This window comes from Pelophylax lessonae (assembly GCF_965119305.1).
Source record: "Pelophylax lessonae genome assembly, chromosome: 2".
Lineage (NCBI taxonomy): Eukaryota > Metazoa > Chordata > Amphibia > Anura > Ranidae > Pelophylax > Pelophylax lessonae.
The window spans coordinates 19,366,787-19,389,664 of record NC_138769.1 but is presented as its reverse complement, the minus strand read 5'-3'; the positions used below and the strand labels follow the sequence as shown (position 1 = coordinate 19,389,664).

General features: G+C 46.1%; 1 protein-coding gene across 1 annotated transcript in view; it reads left to right on the top strand.

Moving 5' to 3' along the window:
• The window catches only part of USF3 (upstream transcription factor family member 3), a 69,557-nt gene that overhangs the window by 40,017 nt on the left and 6,662 nt on the right, over positions 1-22,878 (top strand). The window contains exons 5-6 of the mRNA XM_082246225.1: positions 331-413; positions 14,428-14,524. Of these exons, the coding sequence (XP_082102351.1) occupies positions 331-413; positions 14,428-14,524 (180 nt within the window). The remainder of the gene's footprint in view (positions 1-330; positions 414-14,427; positions 14,525-22,878) is intronic.

Genomic DNA, 22,878 nt, shown 5'->3' with positions numbered 1-22,878 from the left:
ATTGTACTTGGGACATCCCATATGGAGGAAAACCAACTTTTTGTAGGGAAGAGTAGAATTAACCTCGATTGGAATGGGGGGCAGGGTTGGCTGCATCCAAGAGCGTGCAAGAACTTTTCTGGCGCTAAAAAAAACGTCTTATGAAGAAATATGGTTAAAAATGTATCTGGATTGAGAAGACCAAGCAGGCAGGGCTTGGGGTCTAGTTGGAGAGGGGAGCCCACCCAGTCATGTAAAAGTTGTGACCAAAGGCCTATATTGCTGGGCACGTCCAAATGTAAAGTTCTTAATGATTCCTTTTCTTTCTAACTGTTTTTCTTATATTTTCAGTGGAGAGACATAGGAAGAAGAAGATCAACTCAGGAATCAACAGGATCGGGGATCTAATCCCATGTTCTCCAGCACTAAAACAGGTATATCTTCTTTCCGAGCCATCCTTGCTTGTCAGAGTGAATGGGTCTGAACCTTAACCTCCCTGGCGGTAATCCCGAGTGTGGCTCGGGGGTTAATTCTCAGTACCAAAAGCGGTAACCCCGAGCCACATTCGGGATTACCCAAGAATCACACTCACCTTCCCCTACGATCCCCCGCCCTCATCTCCGCCGTCCTCCCCCTGTGTGCTCGGCCGATGCCGGCACCTGTCTTCCAGTTCCCCTCCCTGTGAGCGTTACGACGCAGGGGGGTGGAACCGGCGGCCAATTCAAAAATGTAAATACACCAAATGAGAGGATAGAAAGCTGTGATCCTAACAGATTACACTGTATCATCCCATTTCACCACAGGATTTCACCTGGTGACTTTTCCAGTGCCCTGCCTGTGCTTTTCCAGTTCTTTGTGCCTGGAAAATAGAGAACGACCATGACGTCCAAAAAGCGTTCTTTTTGCGCAAAAGCACTTTTAGACTGGAAAACAGCGACAGCGAAACTGAGTTACTTGAAGAACTGAGCGATAGCGATTTGTGGTAAAATTCGTCATCAGGTAGGGAAAGTGAGGACAGCGACGATTCTGATGTCTCTTTCTGGCACATCGCTCCGATGGAAATTCTGAAGAATCATTTGATATTCTTCCCAAATTCCACAAGCAATGTGCCAGAAAGAGACATCAGAATCGTCGCTGTCGTCACTTTCCGTACCCGATACCCGATGACCAATTTTCCCGCTGCCACTGTTTTCCAGTTCGTCAAAAAGCGCTTTTGCGCAAAAAGAACGCTTCTTGGACGCCATGTTCGTTCTCTATTTTCCAGGCACAAAGAACTGGAAAAGCACAGGCAGTGCACTGGAAAAGTCACCAGGGGAAATCCTGTGGTGAAATGGGATGATACAGTGTAATCCGTTAGGATCACAGCTTTCTATCATCTCATTTGGTGTATTTAAATTTTTGAATTTGCCGCCGGTTCCTCCCCTTGCGTCGCAACGCTCGCAGGGAAGGGAACCGGAAGACGGGTGCAGGCATCTGCCGAGGACGACGGGTTGAGGACGGCGGGGGATCGCAGGGGAAGGTGAGTTTTAAAATATAAAACAACAGATTTCAATACAAAACAATGTACCGCTATTCGCACAGAAATCTGGACATAATCAGACCGCCAGGGAGGGTAAGGCTCCATTCACACTTTTACAACTTCAAAGTTGTGCTGACTTTGGAGTGCAACTTTGATGCAACTTTGGATTGGTGCAACTTGGATACAACTTTGGCTTTGACCAGTGGTAATGGACAACTGTTGCATTTGTATAACATTCAGGTATGACTTTTATGCAACTTCTGAGGGTTATCCGTAAAGTCTACAGCCCTCACCGTTGCATTAAAGTCAGACCAAAGTAGTGCATGAACTACTTTGAAGTCGCTGCAACTTTCAGTCGCACATATATAAATGTTTACCATTGGAAAACATGGTGAATAATTTGTCATGCGACTTTGATGTCCACAGTTGCGTGACAAGTCGCACCAGTATGGAGCCTAAAGCGGGGGTCCGCAACCTTTTTTGGCACCTGGAAGTGGCTGTGTGGAAGACCATTTTTCCACAGACCGGGGTGGGACGGGATATAGCCTGCCGCCACATGCAGTCACTTTCCACTTACTGATAGGGTTTTAATAGGAGTCTCTGTGCTAATGATCTGTATTTGCAGCCAGTCCCCAGCGCAAGCATCACCGCCTCATCTCCACCTCCGATCGTCAGGCATTGCATTCTAATAAGGAGCATGCAACCTAGCTCCCTCCCATGTGCAGTTTACAGTAGAGTTTGCGCTCCTATGAGAATCTAATTCCTCCGCTGATCTTACTGCATTGTAAAACATCTGTAAGGAAATGCAGGAAACACTGGATATGGGTGTAATGTTATGTTATTCTTTATGAAAGGTCAACTTGGTTTGTCCATGCAGGGTAACACAACAGGTTTTCTGCTGGGGAAAGGCATTAATCAACCTTTGCTTCACTCCCTTGACACTGTTCAACCTCCCCCGAGCAAATCCAGAGCAAGTGCTTGCTGAGATGGAGGTCCAAGTGATGCTGCTACTTGGCAGTTGCCCCAGTGCTGTCACATGGGAGAAGTACCTCAGCCTTGTGAAAGCTCTAATGGGAGCACCTCATGGCTTACACAGAGCTTCTTTACTCCCAGAAAATCAGGCAGGTGAAGGAGAGGCAATTATGTGCAAGAGATTTGCTTTTATTCAGACTTGCAGAGTTCCATGCTGTAATATTTGCCTTTTTATTTTTCCTTTTATGCTTTAGCTATTGCATTGCGAGGAAATATTGTTCCTTTTTTTTTTATCTATTTTAATAAACCAGTTAATTATTGGGAAATAAGTTCATCATATAGGTATTCATACAATAAAATAAACTGCCCATGAGACTTTTAAGGAGGTATGCCTTATCCAAAAAAAAAAAAATACAATATAAAATTCCATAAAAATTTTATTCAACGTACTGTATATAAATATTAAAATATGGCTGAAAAATACAGACCACCATTAAATACATCATGCAGAAATTGGTAATGAAAATAATTGACTGCTGTCGCATACCATTAAAAATGAAAGCAGAGATTATCAAGCCGCGTTATGCATCTCGACACATTTCGTCAAATGTTCATTTCCTCCGGAGATATTAATGACCAAGTATCTACAGAGAAACCATGTCAATAGTAATAAAGAAGTACATAAAAAAAATAGGTAAGGCCCTCCCCACACACACCAAGGCTACCCCCCCCCACACACACACACACACACACACACACACACACCAAGGCTACTCCCCCCCCCCCCCCCCCCCACCCCACACACACACACACACACACACACACACACACCAAAAGAAAGTACATACTTCACAAAAATTAAATGACAGCAGTCAATTTTTTTAAACGCTGATTTATGCACTATTGGTGAATTTAACCACTTTACCACTAGAGCATTTTGCTGTCTTACGTCTGGGCCACTTTTTGCGATTCGGCGCTGTGCGAATTTAACTGACAATTGCGCGGTCATGCGACGCCGTACCCAAACGAAATTTACGTCCTTTTTTTTCCCACAAACAGAGCTTTCTTTTGGTGGTATTTGATCACCTGTGCGATTTTTACTTTTTGCGCTATAAACAAAAAAAGAGTGTTTATTTTGAAAAAATAACAATATTTTTAACATTTTTTTATATGAAATTCCCCCCAAAAAAGATGTAAAAACCAATTTTTTTTTTATTTTTGGCCAATTTGTTTTCTGCTACCCATGTTTGTTAAAAAAAATCGCAATAAGCGTATTTTGATTGGTTTGCGCAAAAGTTATTGCGTTTACTAACTAAGGGAAAGATTTATGTCATTTTTGGTGGGTTTTTTTTTAACGAGTAATGGCGGCGATCTGCGTTTTTTTTTTTTTTTTTTTTTTTGCGGGACTGCGACATTGCGGCGGACAGATCGGACCCTTGACTGACATTTTTGACACTTTTGGGGGTACCAGTGACATTACTGCAGTAATCGGTGCTATAAATATGCACTGTTACTGTAAAAATGACACTGGCAGGGAAGGGGTTAATTTTATTGGAGAGGGAGGGGTTAATGTATGCCTGGTGCTTACTGACATGTGGGGGGGAGGTGACTTTGTGAGACAGGGACAGATCGGATGTCCAGCTATGCTGAACACTCTGATCTGTCACTCCCTGTCACTGAGGAGATCCGCCTGCTCTGTTTACACAAGCGGGCGGATCTCCAAACTGGATTCCCCGACGATCGGGGCAGAGCAGCGGCGATCGCCGCTGCTCCTCCCCTGGCCCGACTCCCGCTGTGAATGAAAACAGCAGGAGCGCGCCTACAGGGGGAGGAGTCTGGCGACGTAGGTCTACGTCGTCAGACCTACAAGAGCCACTTTGCCGCAGTAGTACTACGGTACTCAGCGGTAAAGTGGTTAATGATTGTTTGTATTTTTTCATTAAAAAAAAAATATATATATATATATAATATTTAGAGCTGCAAGATTAATTGTTTAAAAAAATCACGATTTCAATTCACCCCCTCACGATCTTAAAACGGCATGTCCTTGATTCTTACAGAGCTTTTCTCTGCTCATTCACAGCTGTCAAAAAAAAAAAAAAAAAGCCTCTGGCAAATGTTTATCAATGTTGTTAGCCCATTCAGACTGGCGCGACACGACTTTGTGGGGCGACCTGTCATATAATTGAAGTCAATGCAAGTCGCCTCCAGGTCGCCCCAAAGTAGTACAGGACTTGTGTCGCTCCTATTAGAACGGGTCCTGTATTACACAATGGTGAGCGACCGACTGCGACTTGTCAGGCGACCAAGTCGCCTGACAAGTCGCGCTAGTCTGAATGGACTCTAAGGCTACTAGATAACTATGCAGGTGCTCTTCCATGCAGTGGCCACTAGGTGTCCTAAGCGCTCACCTCAATTGGCTTTATAACCAGCTTTGTATGGTATCATATGTAATGTTTCCTCCTTTTTCTATGGTTGATGGGTCCGGTCACTAATTCTCACACTTATCCCTTTTACCACGATATTCCAGGGGGTGTATGTGGAGCCTTTGAATCTCCAAAATAAATGGGGCCACAATAGTGAGGTACCGTTTGGTGATTTTATTAAAAGAGATTAAAATAACAGACTCACATTTTCCTTCGTCTTTGCCAATGCATAACAATTGTAATGTCGCTACGTCACTTCCGGTTTGGCGTCCTACGCGTTACGCTGCGTGCCCACACAGCTTCTTCCAGGGATCCCTGGAAGAAGCTGTGTGGGCACGCAGCGTAACGCGTAGGACGCCAAACCGGAAGTGACGTAGCGACATTACAATTGTTATGCATTGGCAAAGACGAAGGAAAATGTGAGTCTGTTATTTTAATCTCTTTTAATAAAATCACCAAACGGTACCTCACTATTGTGGCCCCATTTATTTTGGAGATTCAAAGGCTCCACATACACCCCCTGGAATATCGTGGTAAAAGGGATAAGTGTGAGAATTAGTGACCGGACCCATCAACCATAGAAAAAGGAGGAAACATTACATATGATACCATACAAAGCTGGTTATAAAGCCAATTGAGGTGAGCGCTTAGGACACCTAGTGGCCACTGCATGGAAGAGCACCTGCATGAATTTTGAAAGAAAAGGCGTCTGAATATACACCATTTTATTTATATATATAAGGACACTTTGGCACTTTTTCACTTTTGAATTATTTAATTATTGGAAACTTATAAGCACATAATTTATCACTGGCACTTTATTTTAACAAATTTTGATATATTTAAGGATTGTTTATAGCACATATTTACATCACTTGTAAGAAATATTTTATTTATTAATGAGAATTTTTTTTAAATTTGATGCACTGGAGAATATTTATATAATTTTATGCACTGGAGAATATCTATATAATTTTAGCACAAGGGATTTTATTATAAACATTTGAAAGCACTGAAAGTAAATTATTAAATGTAATTAGTATGAATAACATGCACTAAGCACCTTTTAAGCGCGGTACTCCCCCCTGTTATAAATTTCTGAATTGCGTAGGTTACCAATAACAGTACCTGCAGCTTTAAAGGAATTTAGGATTCATATAGAGTGACAGCGCGAGAATTTCACCAACCCAATAGATAACTATGAACACAATGCTTTACAATGTATCATTTCGTTCTTTTAGATCAAAGGAATGAACTTCCGTCTGTAAGTGAGGGCAGTTTAACCTCATAAAGACTAAACCTTTTTCTGACAGTTAAAATCTGTATTTTTTTGCTAGAAAATTACTTGGAACCCCCAAACATTTTATATTTATATTATATATATATATATATATATATATATATATATATATATATATATATATATATATATATATATATTATAATATAATATAATTTTTTTTTTTTTTTTTTTTTTTTAGCAGAGACCCTAGAGAACAAAATGGCGATCGTTGCAATCTGCTATCTTTTATGTTACACTGTATTTGCGCAATCCTTTCAAACGCAGTTTTTTGGGGAAAAAACGCACTTTAGTTTTTTTTTTTTTTTAAATTCATTAAACAGTAAAGTTAGCCCAATTTTTATGTATAATGTAAATGATGATGTTACGCCGAGAATCGTGATCTTTATTCTAAGCAAAAAAATTGTGATTTTCATTTTATCCATAACCGTGCAGCTCTAATACAAAAACATTATATATACATACATATACAGGGAGTGCAGAATTATTAGGCAAATGAGTATTTTTGAGGATTCATTTTATTATTGAACAACAACCATGTTCTCAATGAACCCAAAAAACTCATTAATATCAAAGCTGAGTATTTTTGGAAGTAGTTTTTAGTTTGTTTTTAGTTTTAGCTATTTTAGGGGGATATCTGTGTGTGCAGGTGACTATTACTGTGCATAATTATTAGGCAACTTAACAAAAATCAAATATACAGTATACCCATTTCAATTATTTATTTTTACCAGTGTAACCAATATAACATCTCAACATTCACAAATATACATTTCTGACATTCAAAAACAAATCAGTGACCAATATAGCCACCTTTCTTTGCAAGGACACTCAAAAGCCTGCCATCCATGGATTCTGTCAGTGTTTTGATCTGTTCACCATCAACATTGCGTGCAGCAGCAACCACAGCCTCACAGACACTGTTCAGAGAGGTGTACTGTTTTCCCTCCTTGTAAATCTCACATTTGATGATGGACCACAGGTTCTCAATGGGGTTCAGATCAGGTGAACAAGGAGGCCATGTCATTAGCTTTTCTTCTTTTATACCCTTTCTTGCCAGCCACGCTGTGGAGTACTTGGACGCGTGTGATGGAGCATTGTCCTGCATGAAAATCATGTTTCTCTTACATCCTCCGACAGTCGCCGCCCCTTCATATTCGTCACCAATGGGTTATTGACCTTTTCTCCGTAGGAGTGGCTAGACAACAGAATATGTTAATATCAAAGCTTTTAGCATACCCCACCCCTAGGGGGTGGTCCCCTCAGTCAATACCCTCCTGCTTCCTGCATTCCAACCTCAGTTTCATTTGTCTAGCTCAGGAGTAGGTTAGACGTTTCCTGTGCTGGGGCTTTTCAGCCTCAGCTTCTTCTCTCTTTTTGATTTTATTTGGAGTTTTTTTCTCTTTCTTTACTTAGCTGTTTATTTTCAGCTCTAGTCAGGTCTTTTGATGAAGATGATCATGCGGTGCTGGGTCTCGGGCTGGCCTCCCTGGTTATCCGGGGTTCAGGGCCAGTGGCTTCCCAGCCTGCCATCGAGCGTTCAGCTAGGTTTCCCTGGCAGATATGAACGACCCATCCCTGTCCGCTGCAGGGATGCTGCGGTGAGGTGGCTACCTCACTGGACGCCATGCGGTTTCGCACCGCAATTCCTCTGCTTCCTGGCTGCGACTCTCCCTGTCCTTGGTGCAGCGGTTTGATCGCTTGTGCAGGCTCCCTACGCCATCCGGATGGTAAGTGTATTTCTGTGTGGGGACCTGTCTGTCTTGGGTGTCAGTCTGGGACTCTGCATGTCTGTGCATAATGCTGAGCTCCCTGTCAGTATAGCTGCTCTCTGTGGGCTGCAAGGGGGGGGGCTCTCCTGCTCTGCTCTGTGTAACAGGCTGTGTGACATGCTGTGTGCTGTGAAGGACATGCTTGTGTAAGACATGTTGTGGGCATACTGTGCGGCGGCCGCTACTGCGGTCCGCCATTTTTTTGTGACGATTTTGTGGTGACCGTCCCTGTGTGGTGAGAGCGCCGTTTTGGCGGCGATCGCGCGGGCCACATGTCAGTGTTTTCTGCCTCTATAGCCTCGGCCGGCGGCCATGTTTGTGTAGCTTTACATGGGCTTTATGAGGGCGGTCGGTCTCACATCACTTCCTTTTGCTCTGAGGACAGCGATCAATGAAGCAGCAGCCTGTGTGACCTCTCCAGGTTTTACCTTCCATTCCTGTATTCCTTGCCTTTGTATTCCTAGCCCAGTGGGTCAGTGTGTTTCTGTGAGTGCGGTGGGCGATCGCCGCGACCTTAAAGGGGCAGTACTTCTTTTTTTCCTAAGTTACTGGGGCATGGATTCTCAGGAAAGCAAGTTTCCTCCCTCCTTGGTAGGGGGCCAGGGGGCTGCTGCTGCTTCCCCTGAGGGGGCTGATTTGGCTGCTATTGTGGCTAACCTTGCTGCTCAGGTGCAGATGCTGGTGGCTGATCGTTCCACGAAAAGGCCCAGGGTGTCCATTTCCTCTGATTCAGAGGGTGATGGGGATGCTATGGCTGGTGTGCCCTTCTCAGGGTCTCGTTCTTCTTTAGACCTTGCGGGGTCTGAAGGGGAGGCTGAGGTGGAAGGGGTTGATAATTCTCCCCCTGGCTCGTCCGAAGAGCTTGCAATCATGGATGAGTTGGTTGCTTCTATCAAACAAACGCTGCATTTGGAGGATGAACCATGTCCTCCTGCTTTTGATGTCCTCTTATGGGACACAGAGAAAACGCAAAATGTCGCAGGTTTTTCCTTGCTCTACTGAATTTCAGCGCGCTGTTGAGGAGCAATGGCGCAACATAAAGAAACCTTTTGCTGTGCCGCATAGGTTCAAGCTGCGTTATCCTTTTACACCGGCTACTGATGAGCGTTGGTGTGTGCCGCCTCAGGTGGATCACGCAGTGGCGATTTTGAATAAATCCACTGCGATTCCTGCTGAGGATACCCCGGTGTTCCGGGACCCTACGGACAGGAGATTGGAGTCTCTGGCCCGTCACTCTTATACGGTTGCGGGCTCTATGCTGAAGCCTATTTTTGCTTCCATTATGGCAGCCCAGGCTATTGCCGATTGGACGCAGGTGCTCAGGCGCGCTCTGGTTGCTGACTCTGCTTCGCCGTCGACATTGGCTATGGTGGATCAGATTCATCAGGGTGTCATGTATTTGTGTGATGCGGACCTAGATATGGTCCCTTTGGCTGCGCGTCTTTCCAGTGTGGCGGTATTGAACCGTCGCTTGATATGGCTGAAATGTTGGTCTGTTGACCAATCTTCTCGCAAGACTTTGGCTAATTTGCCTTAAGCGGGCTCTCGCCTTTTTGGCGAATCCTTGGATACTCTGATCAAGGGTGTTTCTGGGGGTAAGAGTACTCTTTTGCCCCAGTCTCACAAGTCTAAGTTTGTTCGCGGTAAGAAGAATGCTTCGTTTAGGCCCTCTCAGGGGTCCTTTCGTGCCTTTCGGTCGCACTGTAAGGGTAAGCCCTTCAAGGGACAAGGCTCCCAGAAGAAGCCGTGGGCAGGTAAGCAAAAGTCCGGCCAGTCCGGGTCCGCTACCCATAACAATGCGGCCTGAAGGGGCGCCCTCACCCAGTTCTGGGGTGGGGGGACGTTTGCTCGGTTTTCTTCAACCCTGGCTGGCCCGCGTTCGGGACAGGTGGGTTCAGGAAATCGTTCGATCTGGATACAAGATCGAGTTTCTCTCTCGGCCGGCGGGCAGATTTTTTTCCCCTCAAATCTTCAGCTGTCTCAGGAGCGCTTGCGGGATCTGCACCTGGCGGTGCAGGACCTGCGGGCTCAGGGAGTGGTGATTCCGGTGCCTCATCGGGACAGATTTCGGGGGTTCTATTCAAATCTGTTCACTGTGCCCAGAAAGGAGGGCAAGGTACGTCCGTTTCTGGACTTGAAAGCTCTGAACCGCTTTGTGCGGGTTCGCAAGTTCCGCATGGAATCCCTGCGCTCGGTGGTGGCTGCCCTGGTTCCGGGGGAATTCATGGCCTCCATCGACTTGAAGGATGCGTACCTTCACATTCCCATTTTCGAGGGTCACCAGCAGTACCTTCGATTCGCCATTGCGGAGGATCACTTCCAGTTCGTGGCGTTGCCCTTTGGTCTCGCCTCGGCTCTGCGGGTTTTCACCAAGGTGCTTGCGCCGGTTCTGGCTATGTTGAGAGCCCAGGGCATCTCGATCCTGGGGTATCTGGACGACATTCTGGTTCGGTCTGCGACCAGTCAGGGCCTGGTGAACGACCTGTCCGTCACGATGCAGACTCTGCAAGAGTTCGGTTGGACGATAAATTTTCCAAAGTCGACGCTGTGTCCATCGGTTCATCTCCCTTACCTGGGAATGATCCTAGACTCTGTTCAGGCGAAGGTCTTCCTGCCGGAAGACAAGCTCCGGAAGCTTCAAGAAGAAGTCGGGTTCCTCAGGGACGTTCAGTGTTCGTCCCTCCGGACATGCATGAGGTGTCTGGGACTGATGGTCTCGGCTTTCGAGGCGATACCCTTTGCCCAGTTTCACACGCGGGGTCTCCAAAGGGAGATTCTGGCCAGGTGGGACGGACGACCACAATCTCTGGATCTCCGGATTTCGTTGAGTCATCGCACCAGAAGGGACCTTCTGTGGTGGCTCCAGTCCCCGGCGGTGTCGGGGGGCAAGTCCTTTCGCCCTTGCTCGTGGACTGTGATCACCACGGATGCCAGCCTGTCGGGCTGGGGTGGTGTTCTGGGCGTTCTGTCTGCCCAGGGAACTTGGTCGGAGGAGGAGTCCTCCCTTCCGATCAACATTCTGGAATTGCGAGCAATAAATCTCTGCCTTCGGCGTTGGTTGGACAGGCTGCAGGGCCGTCTGGTTCGGGTGCAGACGGACAATGCCACAGCGGTGGCCTACATCAACCACCAAGGGGGCACCAGGAGTGCCCAAGCGGCTCGGGAAGTGGCCGACATTCTGTCTTGGGCCGAGACGCACGTCCCGACGATATCTGCTGTTCACATTCCGGGGGTGGAAAACTGGCAGGCGGATTATCTGAGCCGCCAGACCCTGGACCAGGGAGAATGGTCCCTTCACCCGGATGTCTTTCGGATGTTGTGCGAGAAGTGGGGGTCCCCAGATGTGGACCTGTTCGCGTCTCGTCTGAACAACAAGGTGGAAAGGTTCGTGGCAAGAATGCGCGATCCTCAGGCAGACGCCTCAGACGCGTTGGTGGCGCCCTGGCATCAGTATCGTCTGATGTATGCCTTTCCACCTATTCAGCTGCTGTATGCCTTTCCACCTATTCAGCTGCTGTCCAGGTTCCTTCGGAGGTTGGTCTCGGAACCGAAAACGGTGATTCTGGTGGCACCAGACTGGCCTCGCCGGTCTTGGTACGCAGACCTCGTGAATCTGGCGGTCGACGCGCCGTGGCGTCTGCCTCTTCGAGACGATCTCCTGTCTCAAGGGCCGATATTTCATCCTGCTTTACAGTCACTGGCTTTGACGGCCTGGCTGTTGAAACCCAGATCCTGAAGGATAGGGGTCTATCCCCTGAGGTCATTCACACCTTGATTGAGGCTAGAAAGTCCTCTTTGGGGAAGGTTTACTACCGTACTTGGAAGGCCTATTTTGCCTGGTGTGAGTCCAGGGGGTATTCCCCTCGTTCATACTCAGTATCAAGGGGGGTTGGCTTTTCTTCAAACGGGCGTGGACCAGCGTTTGGCGTTGGCCACGATTAAGGGTCAGATTTCTGCTCTGGCCGCTCTCTTTCAGCGCCCTGTGGCGTCTAATTCTTTAGTTGGCACCTTTGTTCAAGGGGTGCGGCATCTGGTCCCTCCTAGGAGGGAGCCTTTGCCTCCATGGGACTTGAATCTTGTTCTGTCCGTGTTGCAACATGCTCCCTTTGAAAAAATCAGGGAGATCTCGCTGTCTATGTTGTCTAAGAAGGTCGCCTTTTTGGTGGCAATCTCCTCGGCTCGTAGGGTGTCGGAGCTGGCTGCCTTGTCCTGCAGATCTCCGTATTTGGTGGTTCATTTGGATAAGGTGGTCTTGCGTCCTAACCCGTCTTTCCTTCCGAAGAGGATCTCAGAATTTCACCTCAATGAGGACATTGTTCTACCTTCGCTTTGCGCAAAGCCTAAACATCCAAAGGAAGTGGCTTTGCATTCCTTGGATGTTGTTCGGGCGATCAGGGTTTACCTGTCGTCGACTGGATCCTTTCGCAAGACGGATTCTCTATTTGTCCTTCCAGAGGGACCTCGGAAGGGCATGGCGGCGTCGGCTTCTACCATCGCCAAATGGATCAGACAGACCATTGAGCAGGCCTATGCTTTGAAGGGGAAAGTTCCCCCCATGCCTGTGAAGGCGCACTCTACAAGATCTCTGAGTGCGTCTTGGGCCTGTCATCATCGGGCTTCTGTGGCCCAGGTGTGTAATGCGACGACTTGGTCGTCCGTTCACACCTTTTCAAAATTCTACAAGGGGGATGTTCAGGCATCGGCAGATGCTTCCTTTGGCCGCAAAGTTCTTAGTGCGGCAGTGCCTTAGGGTCCCTGGTTTGGGTCCTTGGCTGTTGGGGTATTTTTACTCCTGGGTTACTTGTTCTTTCCTGGGTTGTTGCTCCTGTTGAACAAGTTTTTTTCATGTTGCCCAGTTGGTTTCCTTCCTTTGGTAAGGTTCCTTTCTCTGATGTGGGTATTGCGTTGCCTTAGGCGCGGCTGCTTTTTTCCCACCCCTCATGTCTACACTGCTTTGGGACGTCCCATTGGTGACGAATATGAAGGGGCGGCGACTGTCGGAGGACGTAAGAGAAAACTGAATTTTTGTAAAATCTTACATGTAAAATTCCTTTCTCTGAGTCCTCCGACAGTCGCCGCCCCCGCCCCTCTTTTGGGGTTTTGTTTATGTACTCTACTGCTATGCTACTGAAACTGAGGTTGGAATGCAGGAAGCAGGAGGGTATTGACTGAGGGGACCACCCCCTGGGGGTGGGGTATGCTAAAAGCTTTGATATTAACATATTCTGTTGTCTAGCCACTCCTACGGAGCAAAGGTCAATAACCCATTGGTGACGAATATGAAGGGGCGGCGACTGTCGGAGGACTCAGAGAAAGGAATTTTACAGGTAAGATTTTACAAAAATTCCGTTTTTTCTTGAAGGATGCAGACTTCGTCCTGTACCACTGCTTGAAGAAGGTGTCTTCCAGAAACTGGCAGTAGGACTGGGAGTTGAGCTTGACTCCATCCTCAACCCGAAAAGGCCCCACAAGCTCATCTTTGATGATACCAGCCCAAACCAGTACTCCACCTCCACCTTGCTGGCGTCTGAGTCGGACTGGAGCTCTCTGCCCTTTACCAATCCAGCCACGGGCCCATCCATCTGGCCCATCAAGACTCACTCTCATTTCATCAGTCCATAAAAAAATTTGAAAAATCAGTCTTGAGATATTTCTTGGCCCAGTCTTGACATTTCAGCTTGTGTGTCTTGTTCAGTGGTGGTCGTCTTTCAGCCTTTCTTACCTTGGCCATGTCTCCGAGTATTGCACACCTTGTGCTTTTGGGCACTCCAGTGATGTTGCAGCTCTGAAATATGGCCAAACTGGTGGCAAGTGGCATCTTGGCAGCTGCACGCTTGACTTTTCACAGTTCATGGGCTGTTATTTTGCGCCTTGGTTTTTCCACACACTTCTTGCGACCCTGTTGACTATTTTGAATGAAATGCTTGATTGTTCGATGATCACTCTTCAGAAGCTTTGCAATTTTAAGAGTGCTGCATCCCTCTGCAAGATATCTCACTATTTTTGACTTTTCTGAGCCTGTCAAGTCCTTCTTTTGACCCATTTTGCCCAAGGAAAGGAAGTTGCCTAATAATTATGCACACCTGATATAGGGTGTTGATGTCATTAGACCACACCCCTTCTCATTACAGAGATGCACATCACCTAATATGCTTAATTGGTAGTAGGCTTTCAAGCCTATACAGCTTGAAGTAAGACAACATGCATAAAGGGGATGATGTGGTCAAAATACTCATTTGCCTAATAATTCTGCACTCCCTGTACAGTAATGTGTAGAATATAGATGTGTGTGTGTGTGTGTGTGTGTGTTTATTTAGAAATATATATATATATACATACATACATACATTTTTTTTTTCCATCAATATTTTCATATTTGTATTCGTTGAATAAAATGTATATGTCCTTTTTATATTGTATGTTTTACATCTATTTTTTTTATTTTTCTCTTATCTTCAGAGTAAGAACATGATTCTGGAACAGGCCTATAAGTACATCACCGAGCTCAAGCGGCAGAATGACGAACTCTTACTCAATGCAGGTGACCAGGAACAAGGTGAGGCCTTGCAGGCGGGAGCGAAGTTTATTATTTTTTTATTTTGCAAGATTGGATGTTGCTGGCTTTTTTTAAAGGAGATTTCAGTTTCACACACGTAGCCCAGTGATTTTCCTGCCTGCTACTTAAAGTGGTGCTGCCACTGTAGTAAAGGTCCCCATAAAAGGCATACCTGTAAAAGGAGACAGTAAATGCCTTTTGGAGTGTCCTTGCTTCTGAACATTGCTCTATTCAGTAGAAATTGTCTCTTAAAGTCTACTGGAAAACTGACACTTCCTGGAGTGTTTCCCTCCTGGGTGCCGCACAGCTCTCAATGGTTCTTGCTGCTGACCTCTGCATCATAGCAATATTCTATACTCTATCCTGTAATGAGTGGAATGCGGCCCTTTGCTTGCTTTTAGTCAGTGCCTTTTAATGTTTTGATGCACTATTTCATCCACTGATACCAATAATGGGGCACCAATCCCCCCACTGACAACAATATAAGGGCACAATAATAAAGTGCATATCAATCATGAAGAATCTTAATAAATATACACAAGCAGCGCTAAGACCATAGTAAAACTTAGTCTGAATAAAAATCTCTAAAATCACATATGTCACAAATAAATAGAGAAAAGTCAATAGTGGAAAAGGTCCGTCACAAGCAGAGTTCTTGCGGGATCACAGTGGGGGGGTAAATCTCTGGTGTGGAACCAAAGCTGACACTATGTCCCACCACCTCACCATGTGTAAAACAGCCAAGATGGACACGCTTACCAGATCCCGCTATAATAATAGCCTGCAAGGATATTGCAATCACGTCCGGACCATCCAGATATTCGAGCTCCGAGAGCCCTACTCACGGCTGTGATAACCTCCATAGATGCAGTGCATGGGAGGGAGTAAAAAAAAAGGCACATAGAGAAGTACCGCTGGATACAAAATGCACTTCTTTATTAAATTCCCCCCCCCTCACCCATTACACTCACATTTAAAAGATCAAAAAACAGCATGTAATACAATTATATCGGCACCACGGACCCTGCCGGGGCACAATTCCTCCCAATAACACCAACAAAGGGTCACAATGCCTCCCAATGACACCAGAAATGGGGGCCAGTGACAGGAATTATGGGGCACAATTCCTCCCAAGGACACCAATAATGGGGTACAGTTTCACCCAATGACACCAGATATAAGGCACAATGACACCAAAAATTTATCTTAATGACACCAGCAATGGGGCCCAGTGACACCAATAATGGGGCACAATTTCTTCCAATAACACCAATAATGGGACACAATTTCTCCCAATGAAACCAGCAATGAGGCCCAACGATAGGGCACAATTCCTCCCAATGAAACCAATGATGGGACAAAATCCTCCCAATGATACCAATGTTGGGGCACAATTTCTCCCAATGGTGACAAAATCTTCCCAATGACACCAATGATGGGGCACAATTCCTCCCAATGACACCAATGATGGGGCACAATTCCTCCCAATGACACCAATGATGGGACACTATTCCTCCCAATGATCCCAACGATGGGGCACAGTTTTTCCCAACGATGGGGCACAGTTTTTCCCAACGATGGGGCACAGTTTTTCCCAACGATGGGGCACAGTTTTTTTCCCAACGATGGGGCACAGTTTTTTTCCCAACGATGGGGCACAATTCCTCCCAATGACACCAATGATGGGTCACAATTCCTCCCAATGATACCAATGATGGGGCATGAGGTGTCGTCCTCTCTGGTAGGAGAGTAGTGGCTGGGTGTCCCCTCTCTGATGGGGCACAACTTCTCCCAATGACACCAACAATGGGACACAATTGCTCCCAATGACACCAAAGATGGGGCAATTTTTTCCCCACTGATGTCGGAACCTTTGCTGTTTCCAATAGCCACAGTCTGGCCCTCCTTAAGTTTGAAGGACCGAAAAAACTGGCCCTTTGTTTAGAAAGTTCAGAGACCCCTGGCTTAGACATTTCCGTTTCTCCAGACCAGGGGTCTCCAAACTTTTCAAACAAAGTGCCAATTTTCTGTCTTTTAGACTTTAAGGGGGGGGGGGGGGTGGATTGTGGCCATTCACAGTAGAAAATGTACCAGGCCCAGCATCAGTAAGAGTAAACATGACCTCAATGTTAGCGACCAATAGGAGGAGGCGTAATGCCCCATTGTTGGTGTCAGTGGGAGGAATAGTACCTTATATCATATGGAAGAATAGTGCCCCAAGGGCCGGATAAATGCTAGCAAAGAGCCGCATCCGGCTTTCGGGCTGCTGTTTAGAGACCCCTGCTGTAGACAACAGAGCTATTCAAGCATACCTCTGTGGGTTCTTGAACTCTCATCCTAAGGGCCCATTCACATGGGGCGTAATCATGCATCCGGGGCCATCTTTTACCGGCACAGGGATGCACAGGTTCTGGATGTACAGTTGTTTGCAAGGGCATAAAGAAATCATCAAATTATCAGCTGGTTCAGTCTCAACTGATGGCCTATAAAAAGGTGTCTCATTACCAAGGTGTCACACAAGAAACATCCCTTTATGGGTAAAAGCAAAGAGCTCTCTCAAGACCTGCACAACCTTATTGTTGCAAAACCTACTGATGGCATTGGTTACAGAAGGATTTCTTTTTTTTTTTTTTTTTTTAATAAATTCAATGTTTATTAAAAGAGGAGTAGGCATATAATACAGGCAAGAGTAATGGTACAGGTCCATATACAAAACCTAAACAGATAACTCAAGAGGAAACAAAAGCGAACCTCAATACATAGGACCGCAAAGTGATAAATAATATAGAAGATGTCAAAGAAAATCGCAACGAGAAGCCAGGCTCCCAGAGAGGCCTCACCCTCCACCGACCTCTATCACATGGCCGGGGTACGGAGAAAGATAGGAGCAATCCGGGCGGCCCGATATCCTCGCAGTCGTCTAGAAGTAACAGGCAAACGTATGCCCAGGGGGAGAGGGGAAAAGGAGAGTAGAGCAAAGAAGGGGGGAAGTTAGAGGGAAAAAGAGGGGGGGGGGAAGGGAAGGGAGGAGGGGAGGGGGGAGATGGCCAACCTATCCACCTGTAGCAATCTAAGCAACCAAGTCTTTGTATTCCGCGGAAAAACTGAACTCATGCCAGTAATGCCATAGTTTGAGGAACTTCTCCCTAGTGCCCCGTTCTGTAGCCACAAGATCTTCCATTTAGTTGATACTTGCTACTTTCCGTAGCCACATAGCCACCGTGGGAGGTTGTGACTGTTTCCAGAGAAGAGGGATACAGCTTTTGGCCGCCGTGAAAAGGAGCGGCAGGATCGATTTTCTATAGGACGCTTGTGGAAAACTATTGTGGTGGAGGAAGAAGAGAGCAGGACTCAAAGTGAGAGCATGGTCTGTCAACTTTTGTGCGATGCGCAGTACCTCAGCCCAAAAGGGCTGCAGGCGGCTGCAGGACCAAAAGACGTGGAGAAGGGAGCCCACATCTTCACCACAGCGCCAGCAGAGATCCGAGCAGGATGGGAACATCTTGCGCAACCTGACCGGGGTGTAGTACCACCCGATCAAGAGCTTGTACCCTGCCTCTTGATACTTGGAGCAAGTGGAAGTTTTATATGTGAAGAAGAAAATACGGTCGACCTGGTGATCCGACAAGGAAAGGCCCAGATTACGTTCCCAGCGAGTTAAATATAGGGGTCGGAAGGAAGGATCAGGCCCCGTTAGAAGACAATAAAGCAGGGATATGGTATGGCGTAATGGAGAGTCCGACACGCATAATTCTTCAAAAGATGTGAGGCTGCTAACAAACGAGGCTGCAGGTGGCAAGGACTGTAGAAAGTGATCCAGCTGTATTTTTTGCCAAAAGGACAATACTGCAAAGGAGCTGTTGGAAAAGAGAGTCTGCCGAGAGACCCACTGTCCCAGAGCGATGAAGTGTCTGGCCTGATGGAAGCCTCTGGACTTCAGGGTGGGAAAACCCTGGTCCATCAGTCCAGGGGAGAAGTCCTGGTTCTCCACCACCGGGAACAAAGGAGATGGCAAAGAGGCAATCGAGCCCTCCTCGCATATCTTGCGTCCCAACCTCAGGGTGGCCCCTATGGTCAGGTGGTCCGACACTTGTTTCGGCAAGTCGGCAGCGCCCCACAGAAAGGATTCCGGAGGAGAATCTCCATGACTCCGTTCAATCCTGACCCACTGTTTCAGTTGGCCATGGACGTGCCAGTTTATAACCCTTGCAGGGTGACAGGCTGCGTAGTACATTGTCGCGTCCGGGAAAGCCATGCCTCCACTCAGGTTTGGCATACGGAGAACCTTCAGCGCAATGCGGGGGGGGGGGGCCCTCACCCAGAGAAACTTCCAGAAAGTTTAATTTATTTTACGGAGGAAGACCGGGGGAACAGAGATTGGAAGGGCTTGAAGCACATAGAGCAGACGAGGCATAACATTCATTTTAATAATGTTACAACACCCGAACCAAGAGAACATCACCTTCTGCCACCCCTCCAGGTCCTTCTGAACACGGGAGAGAAGAGGAGGGAAGTTGCACTCGAAGATGCGGTCGGGACAGTTTGGGAGGAAAATACCCAGATTTTTTATATGAGAGGAGCTCCATTTAAAAGGGAAATCCGTCTTGAGGAGGTTCAATAAAGCAATCATCGCAACAGGTAGAGCTTCAGACTTCTGGTGATTGATTTTATAACAGGATAAGGTTTCGTATTCCCGGAACTCCCTCATAAAGATTAGGTAAGGAGATAAGTGGTTACGAGAGGAAAAAGAGGAGGTCATCGGCGTAAGCCACTTCCTTCGGGGCAAGCGATGGAGAGATGCTCAACCCAGTGATGTCGGCGTTGGCCCTTATCGATCACAGAAAAGGCTCCAAGGTCAGAACAAAGATCAGGGGGGACAGTGGGCACCCCCGTCGAGTCCCATTTGAGATCCCAAGAGGGCTGGACAGCAGGCTGTTGATCTTAACACATGCAGATGGGCGGGAGTAGATTGCGCGGATCCAGGACATCATGCGTTGTCCCAGGCCAATATGATCCATAGTCCCGAGAAGGAAATCCCAGTTCACCTGATCGGAACTCCTCTTCGGCGTCCGTCGAGAGAAGCAGCATGGGGGTCTTCCGGGCACACACCAAGTGTAACAGATCCAGGGCCATTGTAGTATTGTCCCTCGCCTCTTTGGAACGGACAAAGCCCACCTTGTCATCGTGGATCAACTGCGGAAGCAGAGGGGCAAGGCGAGAAGCCAGGATTTTGGTAAATAGTTTCAGGTCCACATTGAGAATCTAAATGGGTCTGTAACTTTGGCAGAGTAGGGGATCTTGCCCTCCTTTGCTATCACAGTGATGTGCGCGCGGAGCGAATTAACCCGGGAATGTCACTCCCAAGCCTGTCGCATTGTAGGCGGCAAGGAAGTGGGGGTAGAGAATATTCTCAAAACACTTATAATAAGTTAAAGAGTATACATCGGGACCCGTTGCCTTGCCCCTCTGAGACCCCGCGAAGGCTCTCGAGAGCTTGTCAGGGTGAAGTGGCTCCTCCAGCTGCTCCAAGGCATCTAGCGGGAGGCTGGGAAGACCCGAGTTCCCTATGTACTCCTGAATCCTAGAGCGAAGTGACTCCCGTGTGGACTCGGACGTGTCAGACGCCAGGTTATATAGGGAGGCATAGTACCGGCGGAAGACCTCCGCTATACGGTCCGTAGCCTGAAACTTCTGGTTCGGCGAGGAAAGTATTTCTGGGATAAACGTCTGCGCCCTCTGTTGGCGTAGCGCGCGTGCCAGGATCTTGCCACACTTATCCACATGTTCATAAAAAAACCCGTCTGCACTTAGCCACAGGATTTCTAAACTTCTGAATGTTCCAGTGAGCACTGTTGGGGCCACAATCCGAAAGTGGAAAGAACATAATTTTACCATAAACCAGCCATGACCAGGTGCTCCTCGCAAGATTTGTGACAGAGGAGTGAAAAGAATTATCAGAACAGTTGTCCAAGAGCCAAGGACCACTTGTGGAGAGCTTCAGGAAGACCTGAAATTAGCAGGTTCAATTGTTTCAAAGAAAATCTTAAGTAATGCACTCAACCGTCATGACCTTTATGCACGCTCACCACGCAAGACTCGATTGCTGAAGAAAAAGCATGTTGAAGCTCAGTTTCTGCACAAACATTTTGATAAGCCTGTGATATACTATGAGAATCTAGTCTGCTCAGATGAGACTGACATTGAACTCTTTGGATGCCATAACACACACAATGTTTGGAGGTCAAATGGCACATCACCCCAAAAACACCCCCCATACCAAGAGTGCGGTTTGGAGGTGGGAACATCATGGTGTGGGCTGTTTTTTTTTTTTTTAAGCATACGGTACTGGCAAACTTCATATCATTGGAAGGAAGGATGAATGGAAAAATGTACCAAGACCTTCTAGATAAAAATCTGCTGCCATCTACCAGGATGATGAAGATGAAATGAGGGTGGATATTTCGGCAAGACAATGATCCAAAACACAAAGCCAAGGAAACTCCATTGGTTTCAAAGAAAGAAGAAAAAAAAAAGGCAGTCTCAGCCAATCCCCTGACTTAAAATCCAATAGAAAATCTTTGGAAAAAACTAAAGATCAGAGTTTTTAGAATCCCACTGAACCTTCAAGAATTGAAGTCTGTGTGGAAAAATGGGCCAAAATCACACCTGAGCAACGCATGCGACTAGTTTCTCCATACAGGAGGTGTCTTACCAACAAAGGATTTTTTACCATGTATTAAATACATTTCACTAAGCGTGTTCAATACTTTTTCCCTGTGTCATTCCATTTTATTACACAACTTCATTTCTGAACTTATTTGTTTTGGTTTCATTGTATGTATGTATGTATGAATTGCATGGGTTGGTGAAAAAGATAAAAGGAAAAGAAGACCGGGACGTTAAAGGTGTTGAACTCCCCCGTCGGGTAATAAAAAATCACCACTAAACAAAACTTAATAATTTTATTACATAATAATTAAAAGGATTTTTTTTCCATTACTGGAAATATTGAATAAAAGCAATACATATCATACAAAATCGCATAGAATAAATTGAGTAACCCATTGTGCAGCCCCCCTCTTTCAAAATGTAAAAATAGGGGAAGCTAAGGAGTAGCGCCCAGTGACCATCAACCAATTGAGCTAGTTGGCCGAACCCAGGGGGGACGGCACGCCACCCAATGCGTTTCGCTTTGTGGCTTCTTCAGGGGTATTTGCACATAGGTTTCACATAGGTTACTATAAATACAAAAAAAACACATCATCAGCTGGTTCTTTGGCAAATATATAACATATTAAATGATATTCAATGTAGAAACAATAATACACAAAAGGAAAACTTACAAATGAATGAACACTATTGCAGTCAATTATGAATTATTTTTTTTCCTCCGTCTCCCACTTGGTTTTTGGGTGTCTGGTAGGCATTCCTCTGTGTCCCAGCACCTCTTTGGTCATTAGATCCAACTGTGGTGGTCATCCATACCTGCATCTGTGATTCCATTGGTTTCTTCATAATTGACCGCAATAGTGTTTATCCATTTGTAAGTTTTCTTTTTGTGTATTATTTTTTTTCTACATTGAATATCATTTAATATGTTGTATATTTGCCAAAGAACCAGCTGATGTGTTTAATTTTCTTGTATTGTAACCTGTGTGCAAATACTCCTGAAGAAGCCACAAGACGAAAAGTGTCGGATGGAGTCCTGCCCCCCCCCCCCTCTGTGTACCGTCCCCCCCCCCCCCCTCTGTATTTGGCCCCATTGGTTGATGGTCACTGGGGCGGTACACCTTAGCTTCCCATATTTTTACATTTTGAATGAGGGGGGCTGCACAATGGGTTACTCAATTTATTCTATGTAATTTTGTATGATATGTATTGCTTTTATTCAATATTTCCATCCTTTTGACTATTACGTTTTATTTAGACGTGATTTTTTAGTACCCGACGGGGGAGTTCAACACCTATTTAAAGTCCCGGTCTTCTTTTCCTTTTATATTTTTCACTGTTTTTTTTTTTTTGGAATGTGGTGTTGGTAGGATTGACTTTGGCACCTTTCTTCTATTGCATAGGTTGGTACCGACATGTGGTGAAAATGTCATATCAATAGCAGCTTAAAAATATATTTGCCTAGAAAAATGGTGACGTGTTCACTACTTATTTTACCCACTGTAAATAAATAAATAAATCGGGTAACATTTTTATGTTTTTTTTTTTTTTTTGCAGTCATGTGACGAGGTATAATTGAGTATTGCCACTGCTTCTTTGTCCAAGGCAATGGATAGGGTGATGACACCACACTCTATTCATTAACTCAAGTAGAAAGAAGTGGTGTCACCCTCCTAGCAGGGCCG